Source organism: Drosophila ficusphila, unplaced genomic scaffold, assembly GCF_018152265.1.
Source record: "Drosophila ficusphila isolate 14025-0441.05 unplaced genomic scaffold, ASM1815226v1 contig_414, whole genome shotgun sequence".
In the NCBI taxonomy this organism is placed as follows: Eukaryota; Metazoa; Arthropoda; class Insecta; order Diptera; family Drosophilidae; genus Drosophila; species Drosophila ficusphila.
This window is the reverse complement of record NW_025064328.1, coordinates 16,943,215-16,959,481: the sequence shown is the minus strand read 5'-3', so window position 1 is coordinate 16,959,481 and position 16,267 is coordinate 16,943,215. Positions and strand designations below refer to the sequence as shown.

Here is a 16,267-nt window from a genome sequence, read left to right as displayed (position 1 = left end):
CTTTAAAAGTCGCATGTCTGGCCATACTGCGATGCAGCCCTGGCTTATTTGGGGAAAAAAAATTAAGAGGGAGCAGCAGTGAAGACGGGTGATAAATTAATTAGCCACTGCTTACACATAACCCAGGGTGCGGAAACCTGAAGCTAGCTCTCAAGAACACCCTCCACCACTGCTAGACTCCCGGTTGCCACTTAGATCAAGGTGAGCCAGCGACGACGGCCACCTGAAGGTTTGTCATTGACAATGGATTTCCTATCACAATTTCAGATTCTGCTGCTACCTTTAAGGCAACGACGATGGCGGAACTGGTAAGGGACTGGCTGGCGGACTATCAGCGGACGCGAACTCAACCAGCCGAAGCGGAGGCGTTTGTTGTGGAGCACGAAACGGACCCAGAGATCGCAGAGGCCATCTTTACCATCTTCAATGAGCGGCAACGCAACGAGTCTCTTGTCCACGACATTTGCCAGCAGCTCCTGGCCTTCTACCGCTCGCCTGAACTGACACTGCACAAGTTCCCACTGCAGTTCATCCCCGTGCTCGTCTACACGTACATGCATTCGGTGGCCGCCGGCGATAAGAAAGCCGCGCGTGGCGTGGAGACTCTACTCATCTGCATTTACAATGGCGAAGTGTCCACCGACGACGGCGGCCAACGGATAGTGGCTTTCCGCATGCCCATCCTGGCCCAGACGTCTGTCTATCACGAGGTAAAAAATCTTCCCATGACGGATTTGCGCCGCTGGGAAGAGAACTGCAACCGGGAAGTTAAATGGGGGCCGCATCAGCGAATTGAGTCGATCCATGCACAGAACCGTATGCGCATCCTTACGGCCCTGCTGTTTTGCTACAACCAACAGGTTAGCCAGACGCAAAAATCGTCGCTGCTCCACTTGTGCCGGGCAACGTCTCAGCTGGTGAATCAGGGATTTACCACGAAGTCGGGGCACGGTCATCGCATGAGCTATGGGTAAACGTTGTTTGTATCACCAGATAACTCCCCAATATAATGCATATTCTTTACAGCTCGGATCCCGCGACAGGAACGAACTTTCCCAAGCCCTCCTCACCACGCATTCCACTTTCCGCATCCTTCCTGATTGAATTGGTGCATGCAATTTATTTCGCCATGTTCAATGGTTATGGCACGATAGCCATTCAGACGCTGGACGACATCCACAACCGGGCCATCTACGAAATGTACTCGGAGCTGATCCTGGTGACCAGCGCAGTGCGCAACTCGCTGCACGCCAATCCATCTGGGCAACCCAACGACGGACCCATGGGACTGAGTGTGGCCCTAACACCGTCCACAAATACGGTGACCACGTCGGTGTCTAAGTCCATGATCACTAACGCCTCCTTCCGCACGAAAAAATTGCCGGATGACATACCTATTCAGGTGCAGGATCTAACCATGCAGCAGGCGCCGCAGCAGCTGGCCAGCGTGACTGAGGAGGCGGAACCAGGCTCGAAGGAGTCGCCTTCAACGAAGGAGAGCTCCGGCACTCGCACCTCGATAATGCGTCCCAGCATGGAAGGCATCAAGGCGCAGGCACACAAGGCACTAATTGCGGGCTTTAAGAAGTCCAAGGACAAGGAGAAAGAGAAGGATAAGGAGCCGCCAAAGCCACCGCAACGTAAGTTTGACAAGCACACGCAACGCAACTCGCTGCTTCAGCTGCAGGCGGATCCCATCTCGAATCCGAGTGCAGACCAGCCACCCACCGGCGAAGTTCTGCCGCTGCAGACGCTCTCGCTGATCAACGAAAATGGCAGCAACAGCTTCAGCGTGGACAGCGACCTGAACGATGGCGTGCTGGGCGCGAACGCCAACACATCCCTGCCTCCGCTGAGCAGCACCACCAACTCGGTGACCAGCAGCGACCTGCTCACCAAGAGCTTCGACTCCAGCATCGAACTGGCGCCGATGGGACACAGCAGCAGCAACGGCGGCAAGCTGGCCGAGCACGGCTTGGCGGAGTAGTGCAATTGATCGTCTCGTTCCAAAGGCGATTAGCCAAATCCAAGTATCAAGTATATATATTTACAACCATAGCTGGGGTGAGTGGGTTTCGATTGAAAAAAAATATGAAAATGATAAATTGTGATTGGCATTTTGTAATCCGTGGATAATTTCATTAGTAATTTTGAAGAGTCATAACAATGTTTAACATTAAAAATAATTCGTTTTTTTTTCTTCCCTAATATTAAAGACAAAAGCAAATTTTCTGATCAGCTGCAACTATAACCCTTGCATTCTGATCAGATCTTAAACGTCGGAATTATCCAAAGATTAACTGCCGTCACAATAATGTCTTCATATACTAAAAATCCACCTGCCCTCCTATATATATTCGCCACCTACCGCTGTGTATTAGCCGAAGAACCCGTGGCGCGAGGAGACATTTGAATTTATGGATTAAGGATCGTTTGAATTTGTTGAATTTGATGGGTTTTCTTAGTTGTTCGTATTTTTCATCGTATTCCAAAGCCAATTGTTGGTTAGAATAAGTGTTGCTAGGACGTCACAAGAGTTTATATACATAATGTATACACACGGAGCCCTCGGTAGACATCGTTTGCAAATGCCTCAATCAGGGGGAGATTATGTTCCGATTTCGGGGAACAGAACGTACACATTTCGGCGCATTTCACTTGTTTTAGGTAAGCAGCATGACGCTGACATATTCGATACCTACTAATCGCTCAGCCAGAGTTGGGTCCAGGCAATTTCAATTGAATTCTACAGGAAACCTTTTAGTTCTGTCACTTATTAGCATATACATGTGTAAACTAATATATACATACAAATATTTATTGAACGTTGACTTGAACCATGTTATTGATTTAAAATAAATACAACAACTAAATACGTAACCAACTCTTTTGGGTCAATCGCTCTTTTTTCTGAACTTTCCCTGCAGGAAAATTCGCGGCACATCAACGCCTTCCTTGAGATTGAGAGTTCTCCGGTGGACATAGGCGTTGGTGATTATCTCGAAGCCATTCTCCTTAAAAAGTTTGGATACTTCTTCTTCAGAGAAGAAGTAGCTGCGGGTGCCATCCTGGCGCACATAAAGCTTTTCGGCAATCTTGTTGCCCGGCTTAAAACGCAACTGTGCCATATCGTAGAGTCCATAATCCCTAAAGAGAACCAATCCTCCTGGTTTCAGTAGCTTCCACAGGTTCTGAACTACATCCTTGAACTTTTGTGGATGTATAGCGGAAAGCACAAAGACCAGGGTACAGACATCAAGACTGCCAGATGAGATGTGCTCATGCACCTGTTGCGTGGTGATATCGCATTGAAAAGCTGTTATCTGGTTGGAGTCGTACAGAGGATTGGATCGCACGAAGTCTACAGCACGGGGTGAGAAGTCGCAGGCGTAGAAGTAGAATCTTTTGTTTGTAAAGCATCCTTCCTCGCTGGTTTGCTCCTCTAGGAGCGGGAACACTAGGTTGCCCACGCCGCAGCCGACTTCAAATAGGGTGCGTTTCTCCTCTGATGCCTCCTGGTCCAATAACTCCTGGAACTCCCTCGTAGTCCAGTGGCGATCCTTGAAAAAACGAGTCTCATTCCGCTTGTAGAATATATCCCAGTTCCGCTGGGCGTCTGTTTCCAGCTTGTTGGCTTTAAATTCGGGCACGAAACCACGTTTGTTTTGCTCTTCTAACTTTTGCTTCTCAGCTTCTGAGAGCTCTTTGGCTTGTGTGGTAAATACATCCGGCGCTAGCGGTTCCTTAAGTATTTTAATATTAATAAGTAGTTTGAAGGACTTTAATAATAGATTTTTAATTTACCATGTTTCCTAATGTTATGGGACAATTTTAGCATGCGCCTAATTAGAAGATTGAAGTTTGTTAAAAGCGCGCCTGTTAATGGCTTTGCGTTCCTTAGACCTGATAGTATTCTTAATCACAGGCGTATAACTTTATACGAAAATGTTGTTAAAGAAATCTATTTAATAATTTAAAATAAACATGTTTTGATTTCCAATTGGGTTTCAGGTAAACATTTGTATTTTTAACACGGTCACACTGCCAACCATGGTCGTATCACAACCAATCTCAGTGGGGTAACAAATTATTAATAAAATACTATTTTTTTAAGTTTATTTTAAAAGTTTATATTTGCTAAAAGACTTTTATTTTTTGTTACAGCAACAGCAAATAAAATTACCATCAATAACTGCTATCGAATTTTCGATAACAGCGAAAATTGTGTTATCTAAATTTGAAATAAAATAGTCTTCTACTGACTGAAAACAATTCCTTTATTGCCTTGAGATTCTTATAGTATAAAGCGAACATTTTAAATACAGCCATTATGAAAACAACAAATAACAAAAGTGAAATAAAAAGCAAAGGCGGCAATGTTGCCAATTGCTTTGGTCTTTGGTTGCAGAAGGGCTTTCCATTCGGTTGAAAGGAGTCCCGGCGTGATGGCCCTCAGGAGCTATCTGCCCATGATGGTGGGTTCATCAGCCATTGCCAGCTCGTCACTGGCCGCTTTGGCGCCCTTCTTTTTGCCAGAGTACCACAGGAACATAACACCGCAGAGGATATTAACCGCGAAAGTGAACCAGGCCAAATATACGCCATAACCAAAGCTAAAACAGATCAAAAACTTAGAAAAATTCGATGTATTCGGTTGGCTTAACTTACGTTTGCTCAGCCCCATCGGGGTAAGCGTAAAACAGATGGTCTCTGGTGTATTCATTCGAGGCGAAGAGTACCTGTAAAACCACCAGCGCCGTGGAGGCGGCTACCAGGTGAATGCCACCCGCTAGCCGCTTGAACATGTAGCGCGGATTCATGAACGTGTAGAAGGAGAACACGGCACCCAGGCACATCACGAACAGAGTTATGCAGGCAAAGGATGCCTGCGTCCGGATGTAATCTGAAAGGTAGTACCAGGCGACTGCCAATTAGGAGCCGTCGCCTCCAAGCCGAAAGTGTGAGTACCTACCCAATAGTTCGTCATCGAAGCCGGGCTCGCTTCGCATTGTATTTGAGTTAGGAAACATGTCGATGTATTTGCAGCGCTCTAAGGGAAAAATTACGAATTACCCACGGAATAAAATCTAGAGTCCCTACTCACGATTCGGGATATAGGTGTAGGAGGCCGGCTGACCCCTCTTTGGTGGAAGTGGTGGCACCAGGATCAGGATGACCCGCTCATCGTTCAGTACATACGCAGGTATGTTTATATCCCGGATGTAGGTGCCCAGCAGACGAACCACCAGTGGATAATCCGTCCAGTTACTGAAGATGGCTAGCTGTGCCACCTCGGGGATCACGTAGTACGACCAGGTGTTGTTGTACTTAACCCGCTGCAGCGCCGAACCGAAAGTATTCCTAGCAATAATACCCTTCACATCCAGCGGGTCAATGGGTATGGGCTTGATGGTCGTGGCATTTATCTGCCGTTGGTTCTCCTCCGTGCTCATCACCAAAGTGCGGAAGGCATTCCGCAGCGCCTGAAACTCCTCATCCTCGCCTCGCGCCCAATGGGCAAACATGTGACGTCGCGCCGCTTCCGTAAAGTTTTCTGAAGTATCCAGTTTCTCCTGGGCGAACTCCTTGATGAAGTCCATGTGGGAGAGATTCCGCTTCGCCTCGTTGATGTTCGACTGCGAGGTGTACGACATGGAGCTAAAGTTGCGCACCACCTGGGCGTTGCTCATAGCATTCGGCACAATGGTGTTCCGGCAGTGACGCCACAGTCCCGAGTGCGAGGACATAAAAAAGCGACGCGACTCAGGGATAAAAATGCCTTAAAAAAATAAAAGAATTTTTTAATTAATCACAAACAAATCTTGAATGCATTTTATCGAAATTAAACTCTGACTTTGATATTGCTTTGATCCTAAGGAACTATTTCCTGAATAATAAAATGTTGTGTTAATATTCCATTTATATACAAATCACTACACATCATCCGTTGATATTATTAGATTAAAGAAAGATGCAAAAGAAAGCAAACACTAAAAGATTTATTGGCCTTTTTGGCAAGTTTTTGAAATATTACTTATGACATCGTGAGAATTTTTATATAAAAGTTTACTATAAACAAGAACATTAAGCAAATTTCCAAAAATGGCATACCTTTTCCGCCAGATATGATAATCCAGTGATCGGTAGAGATGGCCACTATCCATATCAGCAGGGACACCACCATGAGCATGCTACATCCGAGCAGAACCCTCCGCTGGAACATGTAGGCTTCCATCAGCGGCCGACGGGCCTCATCCCGACCGATGGTCGAAGTGGACACCTCGCGCTTCATTTTGTCGCCGGATCCGGGTCCGGATCTCGCTCCCCTCCTAGGGCTCTCTGGACGATGTCAAGGGGCAATCCACACGCACATGGAACAACGCACGTTCCTGGGAAAGGAAGTCGCCCCACTTATTAATTACAATCTCTCACCGGGCCAATGAAGTCATGCGGACACATCGCACACATGTGGGACATTGTCGGGCGCCGTTTTCATTATTCGGCAGGTGTTTCGCTGGGCCTACAATCCGTCCCACCCCATCCCAGAGCTCTCTAATTTAAACAATATTTTATTTTTATACTAGGCAAACAGCGGCAGGCAGAACAACAGTGGTAGTGTTTCAAAATTTGACGATAGAAGATTTTTAGGGAAAAGAATATGAAGAAGAAAAGCAGAAAAACCAAGAAAGAATGCAATGATAATATAACAAAACATCATGTTAAATTTATACTTTTTTGAACAGAAACTAGACACTTTTAATGACTTAAATGACCCTTTATATTTAATGACTAAAGATTTAAATGAATTTCACAGTATAATTGATCTTTATGTAAATCAAAATAATAATTTTAATATTTTTAGTTAAAGATTGTTTTATTACAAGTCCGATACTATTATTCTGACCAAAACTGTTAGTTTGCCTCACGCAAATCCGCGAAAACGTGCCCATTAATTATGTTGTTTTGGAGAATCCGTTTATTTTATTTATGTATTTACATACATGTTGCCACGGCGACCAGAAATTCCCGTTCGAAAACGGTTTTTCGTCTTTTGCCACTGACAGAAATTAAGCAAATTAGTGGACACATTCAGGCGAGAAAAATAAATGACAAAAATGCGAATTCCTTTTGAAAATTATTTCGGCTCTTCGCGGAATATTTTTGCAAGAATTAGGTGTGCCTCTTCCGAGTGGGTGCTTGGATGGACCGGTGGGTGGTTCAGTGGCAGGTGGGGATTGAGGATGGGGCACTGGGGGTTTCGGCGGAGGAGGGGTGTGCGTGCACAAGAGCCGTATACATAGTTAGTACCGCCTAACGTATGGATGCCATCCAAAGCTACGTTATTTTCGTTATATAGTATTCCCCCTTTGTTGCGAGACAATAATTGGGCTACCGAAACTGTCAACTTAAATCTGTTTTTGGGGAAAACCCAAGGAAAGCAAGGAAGATTTTCCTATACGGCGCCAGATTTCTACTCTCCACTTCCGCGATCTATTCTGGGAATAGATCTTTGAGTTGCAGCTGCATTTGCATCACCGGGAGTTGGGGGAGTTGCTGCACTTGCGTCATGAAGTGCGTCATTAAGCGGGAAGAACAAGTTCTATTGCATGTGCCACTTTCTGCTTTGCAGAGTTCTTTTTTCGAATTTTCGTCTTTTTTTAGTTGCTTCTTAGCCACACACAAATTACAGCAAACAATTCGAATTATTTTTAGACCAACCGCACACGTTTCAAAGATTCCTGACTGACAAAACGGTTGGAAACATCATTAATTCACAGCTCATTGTCGCTATTTGGGCGCAAATATATTGACACTTTTGACAGGCTAAAATTTTATATTTTTCGACAAAAAAAACCGCACACCAGTATAAATCGCGAAACGTTCGCCTGCCTATTTATTTATTTGTTTTATGTTTCAGCCTTTGTTTTACTTTCTGTCGGCCATTGTATTTTTGGTATGTGCCGTATTATTCAGCCGTCGCAACACGTAGAATTTCGCCCCCCGGCGTAAAAGAAGCGAATTTTGAGAAATGTGTATTTAATTAATGCCCCGCATAAATAATGCCAATGCCAGCGGATTTGGATCAGCACCGCCTTCTCGACAGCCCACCTCATAAACTGTCAGCCAGTGTTAACGTCTGTTAGGTATCCTGATTTATCGTTATATAAGAGCGATCCGCTCTCGGCGTTTACCATTAAAGCTGCAGCAGCGATGCAACGGAGATCTATAGCTGGCCTGAGCTATTTGTTTATGGACGCTGTGTTTGGATTTTATGAGCTACCCGGCCCGTCTAAAATAAAATTTCGTTAATCAACCAAACTAAACACCGATGCGAAACGGACCAGCGATAACAACCGAAATAAACAGCTTAATGCCCGCGGAATAAAAGAGCGCGATCTTGTGGTTTTTTCTGTTCCTGGCGATCGAATCGGATCGGATCGCGGCGGCACGGTTCCGTCTGCCGCTGGCCAAGGCAGAGCACAGACTGACTGGCTACTAGCGACCAGTGGTTGTCGCTCGCCTGACTTTTCCTCAGCTTTTCTTTTTGGGGAGCGCGGCGAACAATGGCTGCCTTTGTTTTAGCCAGCATAAACATAAAATCGTTCTACATATGCCGCTGGGAGCAGGGTAGGATGGGGGTTTGGGCAGGGCGGAGCTGCCACCTGCAGCAAGTCGCCGAAGGAATTGCTCGGGCAGACGTCATCGTTGCTTAATTGCGCCATAAACATGAACTCTCTACTCCGCCGATGCTTCTGCTGCTGCGGCAGTGTGCGCACAAAATTAGAATTTCGATGGATTTAGACATCTCTTTTTTAATGGTACACAGAGCATGGTACATGGGCAGCTATTTTTATATCTTCGCTAGCCACGCTAGCCGTCCGACGTGTTCCCCCGCTCGGCCATTAAACGTTGACATCGCGTTTATGAATGCCGTTGGCTATCTGTTGGCATACCATTAGCGCATCGTAAAGCCCGAAAAGGGGCAACGGTTGGACAGAGGATGACGTGGTGCGAACATCATCTAACCACTTGTTGGCCAGCCAGTGGTCGTGCCTCGTTTGCCAAATTCATATGGGTCGATGATTCTTTATTCTGGCTTCGTGAGTTATTCTTGTTTGTCCGAGATGCGGAGTGCTCCCATTTCCAGGTTGAGTTCGGTTAGGATGTCATTGGGCGCCGAGCCCTGCATGGTAAGGCCAGCAATCACCTGCTGAGCCTCCGGACAGTTGACGCAGGCGTTGCGGATGGCCAGGATACTCCACTCTCGCATCACTAAGGGAAAACATAAAACGGAAATTAGCGATGCATTAAAAATTTGTATTGATAGTAATTGGGTTTATAAAAAAAGCCCAGACATATCTTACAGGGATTCCGAGCATCCATGGTGGTACACTCGAGTAAAGAGGGCAGTAGTTGTGTGTCCAGGCAATAACCCTTGTTTGCTTTGTTGTTACACAAAAGATTGGCCGTACAGCGCACAAGAAGCGTCTTTAGTTCATAAGAAACTTTCTTTTCGTATCCCGCATCAATGCCTGAAGTGAGAGCTACCTCTTCAAGCTTGGTCATAGGTTTATCCAGACCCCCACCATCCGGTTCCTTGCCGGCGGACACCACGCATCTCAGCAGGCTACTAACGTTGATAAACAGCGACTGGTCCGAGGAGTAAACTTTGTCGTACTTTTCAGAGCCACTGGCGCTGGCAATGATGCGTAGCAGTGTGTGAACCTCTCTAGGATGAAGCTCATGTTTCAACTTGACGGTTTCGCGCAGAAGGCAATCAGATTTAAGGCGGAATTCCTTGGCAAAGTGCTGTAAGAGGAACAGGGCCACATCGCCGTTCGGACTATTTTCTTGTAGGTAGTGAGCCACATAGTCAAGGAAAGCGACACGATCTTCAGTCTCTAGTTTCTGGTAAGAAGCCACGCAGGAACGACCATTTTGTACGATGAAGTGTTCGAGGAGGAAGTGCAGATACTCAAAGTTGTAGGTGCTTTGTTCTTTGATAATAGCCCGCCATAGGCGTAGGCAGACCTGGAGCGCCACCTGATCGCTGATAATACCCTGACCACTGACAAATATGCTGTATATGATCATCAGGAACACATTGTTCGAACTGCCCAGAGGAGAGGCAAAAGCTTGTTCATAAATCTTGGAGCCATGCTGATTCCAAGTGAGGGATTGGCTGGTCTCATTATCTACGACGCTATTTGCCAGCACCTGGAGTGAAAGAGTGTGTATGATCCGATGCTTAGTTCGCATCAGTGGATTAAAAGCCACTATATCTAAAAAATTTGCAAACTCCGTCATTTTGGCCAAAGTCTCCTGGTTTTCTCTTCCTTTTGTAAGCAAAGCCCTAAGGTTTCTCAGTAAACCTGCAATTTCCTCTTCATTTTCATCCACATTTAGGCTTACAATCTTTTTTACAAGCTTGCTGACTTCGTTGTTCTAAAATATCATAATCATTTTAATAAAATTAAAATTTATAACAATAATATTTACCTCATGCTCCATACTCGATAAGTTGCCAGCTGACTGCTGCGATGGATTCTCGATTGACCATTGCAGCGTGTACCAACACTGCTCCATTTAGGTCTACACGCGGATGCGGTCACACTGCGGGGCCACAAAAGAAAAACAACAAAAGAAAAGGGAGAAAAGCCATTTCTTTTTGGCAATTCAAAGAGTCATGTAGCAAACAAAAAGCTGCAACGAAAACAAAACCAAACCAAGCAATGTCACTTCGAGCGCTTCGAAAAAGAGACACTGGCAGTAGCTACGGCAATAGTAACAACCATTTAGCACCTGTAAGAACTTCACAAGCAACGCTCTTCAAGAAGGCCAGCACAGCAACGACGTCACCGAAGAAGACGTTACTAAAAACTGTGAGCTCCAACCACGGATTAAGCAAACAGAAGCTGTTCCAGAACAGAAAACTACTTGGTCGCAAGTGGAATTCTAATCCTGACCTGCGACAAGGGTCAAAGTATCAAAACAACAGCCTGTTGCGCAGCAAATCGGAAGGGGATGTTAGTGAAGTCCTTGCCAGCAACTCTGGTGCTCCATTGACAGTAGCCAACGCCAAATCGGAAGTGTGTTTGCAGAGGATCAGCTCGCACAATTACGAACATCCTTTAGGGACCCCAGGAGGGAGAATCGAAATGCTTGGCGGTGCCAGTTCCCATCGGGACCTTACACAGTCCTCCTATGGCCACCAGGCAGGTGGACATACAGTGGAATTGGAATCCAGCACCAGGGCTCCCCGTCGCATGAGCGAATGCAGCCTAGGCTACAGCCAAACGAGTTCTCGCCACACGGGATCAAATTCTATGTTCGCCAGCCAGATGACACTCTCCTCGGGATCGGTGGTTCCCCCAGTGGATCCTAATGCGGTGCTGCGGGTGCCCATCATTGGCTACGAGGTTATGGAAGAGCGGGCGCGCTTTACAGTCTACAAACTGCGCGTTGAGAATCCGGAGACCAATGACTGCTGGCTGGTAATGCGCCGCTACACCGATTTTGTACGGCTGAATGGAAAGCTGAAGCAGGCTTTTCCTAACCTCAATCTCATGCTGCCGCGCAAGAAACTCTTCGGGGACAACTTTAACGCTGTCTTCCTGGATAATCGTGTGCAGGGACTGCAGATCTTCGTTAACTCAGTGATGGCCAAAGAGGAACTGCGGAAGTGCAAGCTGGTGCGGGAATTCTTCTGCCTGGACGAGCCACCCTCTTACTCGGAATCTATGGAGGAGTGTCGGGTAAGATTGGTTTATCTCTTTATTTGTTTGATTTACTCAAGGTTTAACTTAATCATAGGCTATTTTCGAGGCCCAGGAAGAGACTATCGTCCATCTGAAGCTGCAGATACAAAACAAGAACGATCTCATACTCAGCTTGCAGCAGAAGCTTCGCGAGGAGATGTCCGAAAAGGAGCAGCTCAGGGAGGCTATGAAGTGAGTTTTAAAATAGATTTTAGTTTTTTCTTAACCTCATCTTGTATTCAGAAACGTGGACCTCAATTGCTCCCACTGCTCTTCGGCCAACGACAGCTTGGGCCTAAAGTAAACCGATCCCAGGAGGAAATAGAAATCCAGTTTAATGTGCGAGTGCGTACAACATTATGCTGAGCATAACTCTACGCACTTGCACCACTCATGGAACACATCCATATCCAATTTAATAATCCAAACCAAGTGCATATCGAGGGGCTCGCCCCGTCAGTGCTTTAGTATTCATATCTAGACCTAGATGCTAGCAAGTGCTGCCCAAGTTGGTACTAAAAGAATTACAATAGTAGTTATTTTTGATAATCGTTTATGGGCAATTTACAGTTAAGAATGAGTTAATTAATTTAAGTGTATACGATGTTATGCAAGCTCACATACAAATAAATGTAAGGCACAATTTATTACTCAATGAAAGGTTGAATGAAATATTAATTTCAAAATGCAATTATACATTTAGGGTTACTTCATTTAAGGCACAAGGTGTCGTTCGGTGGATCAAAATCTAACAGATGCTGGGTGGTCTATAAATAATATGCTTATCCGTTAAAGTAGTAATTATATTTAAAACGAAAGAACTCTCAGAGACTTGTCATGGCAGGCGGCCTGGCATAGGCTTTAGGAATGAATCCATATTTTCTGGTTTTAGGAGCGTAAGCCCAAAGCCAGCCATCAACGGTCTGATTGTTCAGATCGGCGTAAATCCAATCTCCTCGCCGGACGGAAAGATATAAATCGTCAGGAGCCTGCGCCTTGTAATCATACAGCATCACCAGCTCTGTGCCATGGTATCGCAGATCATCCGTTCCCAATCCCAGTTGTGGCTGCTGTTGTTGCGTTTGCTGACCTTGTTGACCCTGCTGCAGGATGGTTTCCATGGCATTAAGTGTGGCTTTCTGCTGCTGTAAAACTCGCACACTGTCTGCTGGATAGATAAAGCTGGCCGGCACGAATCCTTCCTGTCCATCGCTTCGCATGATCCAAAACCAGTCAGGATCCTCACGGTTCAGCACGGTCACAAATTCGCCTCGTTCCACGGACAAATCATTTTCATCTCGGGCTATGAAAGTGTACAATACGATGCAGCGTCCGGAGGGTTCCTTAACGAAAGGAGTGCACTCTGGTTCCACAAGCAATATATTTTCCATGCTGTTTGCAGACCCTGGATTCAATGTCTCATCGCAGAGCACATCCAATTTGTTGTCCGTACCCAGGAGTGGAAGATTCTCTTCTAACGGTTGTTCGGGGCACTGTTCTCTTGGCAGTTTCTTTTTGATAGCGAGGTCCGCCAACTGTGTGTTGCAAGGAGCACAATAGGAGAAGGGTATAAAGCCCTCCTGTCGAGAGTCCTGACCAATTACGTAGACCCAGTCGTTTTCCCTGTATAGAATGTTAACCAGCTGGCCACGTTTTACCTCTAGTTCATCATCTACGCAAGGCGTGAAGTCGTGTAGCACTATCATTTTGGAATCAGGACTGAAACAAAGTGGGTTTTTAAAAAAATAGTTAAGGTAAATTATAAATAAAGACATACCTTAGACCGTGTTCTTTTTCGATGCCCACTCTCACCAACGTTTCAATGCTGGAGGAGCCAGTTATACGACCCATTCCTAATCCACCCACAGCTGGCAAATCCCTCTCTATGCTGGCACTTGTGGCTAAAAAAGCGTATCCAATAAAATTATGTTTTTTAAAATAAGTTTGTTAAAATATTTGATCAACTGTATATACTCCAAATATTCTGAGTCGTTTATTGTTACTGTCATATTAAAATAAAATAGTTTAGTTTTTACCGATAAACACATGCAATTTTCTTTTAGTGCACCAAGCAACAAGTTCGTGATTGAAGTCTTTCGTTTTAAGTACTGCTTCTTCCGCCTTTCTTTAACTTACCTTTCTTTTTATCGCGCCGCATGCGCACGGGACAAAGAAAAGCCATCTCCCCTCCCGCTCTTCACCTAATTCACCTTAAGCAAACAAACACAGCTAAATTTTAGCTAATTTTATAACTTATTTATTGTTTGTTTAATCTCAATGTGCTTCTTCTTCTCGGTCTTATTTTCTAGCGATGATACACTAGCGATTTTTCGATCCCGATTTTCGGGCAAGGTAGTCCGGTAATCGATTTACAAACAGCGCGCCTAAATTGAAAAGTTTTCGTGTATAATGTGTGTACGTGTCGGCTCTGTTTCTTCAAGCATGTAAATGTTATGGAAATTGCGAACTGTTCTTGAATCCGGCCTTAGATTCCGGTGCACTGCACCCGGCCGCCGTTCACCTTGGTCATTAGGTTGTATTTATTTTTTGGCTCATAAATCATAAAAATTGGTAATCAAAGTGGATGAATAAAAAGTATAAGCTTCTTCCGCTTGCTTTTAAGTTTTGGTTCGCCGGGTGGGACGCTTGGAAGCTGATGGTTTTCGTTTACTTTTGGTGGAGCGATTTCGTTCGTTGGCGAAGTTCTCATTCGTGGTTAGATCCTCGTAATACCGATAACTGCGACGTTGTGGAATAGCATAATCCAAGGCGCTAGCAAACGTTAATGCGTGGTAGGCGCACAGCAAGGATACGAGAAGCTTCCCAAAATAGCAGAGGTCCTGACGCAAGAACATGAAGACCTTAGGATGGCTACCCAGAAGATCCATGGCCATCCGAGTGCTGAGTGCCGCATCCCGCAGCGTGTCAATCAGGGAGTGGAACTGCTGCCACACAATCAGCACAAGGCCCTGGGTGCACAAGTAGAGGACCACAAGCTCCAGCAGTAGACGCCACAGCTCCTTTAATGGAGGCAAGCTCACCACCCGCAGATGATGCAATATGACCACAACTGACAAGACGAACAAAGCCGCTGGAAGATCGGGCACATGTTGCATGGGCAGCAAATTGCATCCAGCCATGTAGAGACCACCACATCCGATGCAGCCCGCCGCCAGCTCCGAGGTCTCGTACATTCCCCGCACAAGCACCATTGTGATAAATTTATGTTTGTTATCAGTATCCTGGTCTCTTTAAGTAACAATGAATTTAAAGTTGGAGCAGTTGTTATTCGAACGGGCTTACTTTTAACAAAGTGGGTGTAAAATGTTTCTTAAGCAGGCGTGTCAGAATGCAGATTCAAAGTCTACTCAGCAATTTAAAATATTTATTTTTTATAATTATTATAATTCTATGTTTCAATCAAAGACCTTTTCATCTCCCTGCTGCAACACAGGCTAACCTTTTGTGACTCGCGTCATTTGCTTCATCCGACAACTTTGGAAAAAGTGGGAGCAATGCACTATTTTGGTGCCAAGGATAAAACTTTCGCATGCAATTTTCGATTATAATTCAGCGAGAGGAAAACTGGCGAAAAGGGTGGAAAAGAGATGCAGTCAGAGAGGTAGGGTGCTAAGAGAGAAAGTGTGCAAACTGACCTACACTTCGGCATATCCCACGAACCCCTAACAAAATTGCGCATTTAGCATCTCGAACGGTATCCCTCTAACAAAAGCAGCAGGTGCCACACCCCCGAAACGCCCCCTTCAACTTGACTTTTGACTACTACGCAGTTGATTTCACATCCGCATCACATCCCCATCCAAAAAACCCCATCAAAAAACCCATCCCCATGCCCTATCCCAAGTTTTACCGGAGAGAGCTGTCTGCCTTATGAGTTAATCGATAGAGAGGATTCTGCGCAGTCCTCCAATCCTCGGATGCCATTCACAAAAAGGGGCGGCCAGTGGGCGGGGCAGGAGGTGGGTGGATGAGTGGATGAGTGGGCGAACCAATTTGGGTGGATGGTTGGCCCACTCATCACGGCTGTTGTGTCTGCGGGTAATTGTTGCTCGGACCTCTGATGGCCAAAAAATGAGACTAGACAGCGGACCAAATTAAGGGGAATGAGGTGGAAAATGGGCTAGGGTGGCAGATCGAGCCGGAAAAAGTAGCTCACTGGTTTTGTAGGTCAGCTATTTTGGGTTGTCACGCATATTTTAATAAGATATATGCCCCGTAGCCCATATAAATTCATCTGCAACAGTCGCCCTTGCATAAATTAAAGCGAAATATGACCTTGGAAAAAAGCACCCCTAAAGATTGCAACGAAAGTGGTGAAATACAATCAACATGACCTTGTCGATGATTTATTTCATGAATATATGCAAATAATAACTGGAAATTTCTAACTGGAGACACTTGGTCCTTGGAATGTTTTAAAATGTGTTTATTTTTATAAACTGTTTACTACATTATATACAAAAAAAAACAGGTACTCCTTAGAAAAA

The 16,267-nt window shown here is 45.3% G+C and overlaps 7 protein-coding genes across 8 annotated transcripts; 2 read left to right on the top strand and 5 right to left on the bottom strand.

The window, feature by feature from the left end:
* The first annotated feature begins 25 nt into the window (after positions 1 to 25).
* Positions 26 to 2,884, top strand: LOC108093997 (hyccin). Its single transcript, XM_017194417.2, has 3 exons — positions 26 to 201; positions 268 to 970; positions 1,027 to 2,884. The coding sequence occupies exons 2-3, from the start codon at positions 297 to 299 to the stop codon at positions 1,985 to 1,987; spliced, it is 1,635 nt and encodes a 544-aa protein (XP_017049906.1). The 5' UTR covers positions 26 to 201; positions 268 to 296; the 3' UTR covers positions 1,988 to 2,884.
* Positions 2,773 to 4,023, bottom strand: LOC108093998 (tRNA N(3)-methylcytidine methyltransferase METTL6). The gene is made up of 2 exons (XM_017194418.2): positions 3,805 to 4,023; positions 2,773 to 3,743 (listed from the first exon to the last, which is right to left on the bottom strand). The coding sequence occupies exons 1-2, from the start codon at positions 3,805 to 3,807 to the stop codon at positions 2,895 to 2,897; spliced, it is 852 nt and encodes a 283-aa protein (XP_017049907.1). The 5' UTR covers positions 3,808 to 4,023; the 3' UTR covers positions 2,773 to 2,894.
* Positions 4,024 to 4,259: 236 nt separating this feature from the next.
* LOC108093999 lies at positions 4,260 to 8,503 on the bottom strand. 2 transcript variants are annotated; one of them, XM_017194419.2, is made up of 7 exons: positions 8,343 to 8,503; positions 8,193 to 8,290; positions 6,112 to 6,389; positions 5,105 to 5,779; positions 4,973 to 5,050; positions 4,669 to 4,924; positions 4,260 to 4,613 (listed from the first exon to the last, which is right to left on the bottom strand). In XM_017194419.2, exons 3-7 carry the CDS (start codon positions 6,290 to 6,292, stop codon positions 4,460 to 4,462), a joined length of 1,344 nt encoding a protein of 447 aa, XP_017049908.1. In that variant the 5' UTR covers positions 6,293 to 6,389; positions 8,193 to 8,290; positions 8,343 to 8,503; the 3' UTR covers positions 4,260 to 4,459. The 2 variants fall into 2 exon arrangements, with proteins under 2 accessions (XP_017049908.1, XP_017049911.1); XM_017194422.2 differs by having other exon boundaries at positions 4,669 to 4,903; positions 8,193 to 8,503.
* A 290-nt stretch (positions 8,504 to 8,793) lies between these two features.
* On the bottom strand, positions 8,794 to 10,548 carry LOC108094000 (ataxin-10). Its single transcript, XM_017194423.1, has 3 exons — positions 10,501 to 10,548; positions 9,366 to 10,446; positions 8,794 to 9,273 (listed from the first exon to the last, which is right to left on the bottom strand). Exons 1-3 carry the CDS (start codon positions 10,510 to 10,512, stop codon positions 9,107 to 9,109), a joined length of 1,260 nt encoding a protein of 419 aa, XP_017049912.1. The 5' UTR covers positions 10,513 to 10,548; the 3' UTR covers positions 8,794 to 9,106.
* Positions 10,549 to 10,602: 54 nt separating this feature from the next.
* Positions 10,603 to 12,419, top strand: LOC108094020. Its single transcript, XM_017194450.2, has 3 exons — positions 10,603 to 11,756; positions 11,815 to 11,951; positions 12,003 to 12,419. Exons 1-3 carry the CDS (start codon positions 10,734 to 10,736, stop codon positions 12,061 to 12,063), a joined length of 1,221 nt encoding a protein of 406 aa, XP_017049939.1. The 5' UTR covers positions 10,603 to 10,733; the 3' UTR covers positions 12,064 to 12,419.
* Positions 12,296 to 14,006, bottom strand: LOC108094021 (SH3 domain-containing protein Dlish). Its single transcript, XM_017194451.1, has 3 exons — positions 13,896 to 14,006; positions 13,537 to 13,660; positions 12,296 to 13,478 (listed from the first exon to the last, which is right to left on the bottom strand). Exons 1-3 carry the CDS (start codon positions 13,939 to 13,941, stop codon positions 12,584 to 12,586), a joined length of 1,065 nt encoding a protein of 354 aa, XP_017049940.1. The 5' UTR covers positions 13,942 to 14,006; the 3' UTR covers positions 12,296 to 12,583.
* A 269-nt stretch (positions 14,007 to 14,275) lies between these two features.
* On the bottom strand, positions 14,276 to 15,082 carry LOC108094022. The gene has a single exon (XM_017194453.2). The coding sequence runs from the start codon at positions 14,969 to 14,971 to the stop codon at positions 14,378 to 14,380; it is 594 nt and encodes a 197-aa protein (XP_017049942.1). The 5' UTR covers positions 14,972 to 15,082; the 3' UTR covers positions 14,276 to 14,377.
* Positions 15,083 to 16,267: the final 1,185 nt, after the last annotated feature.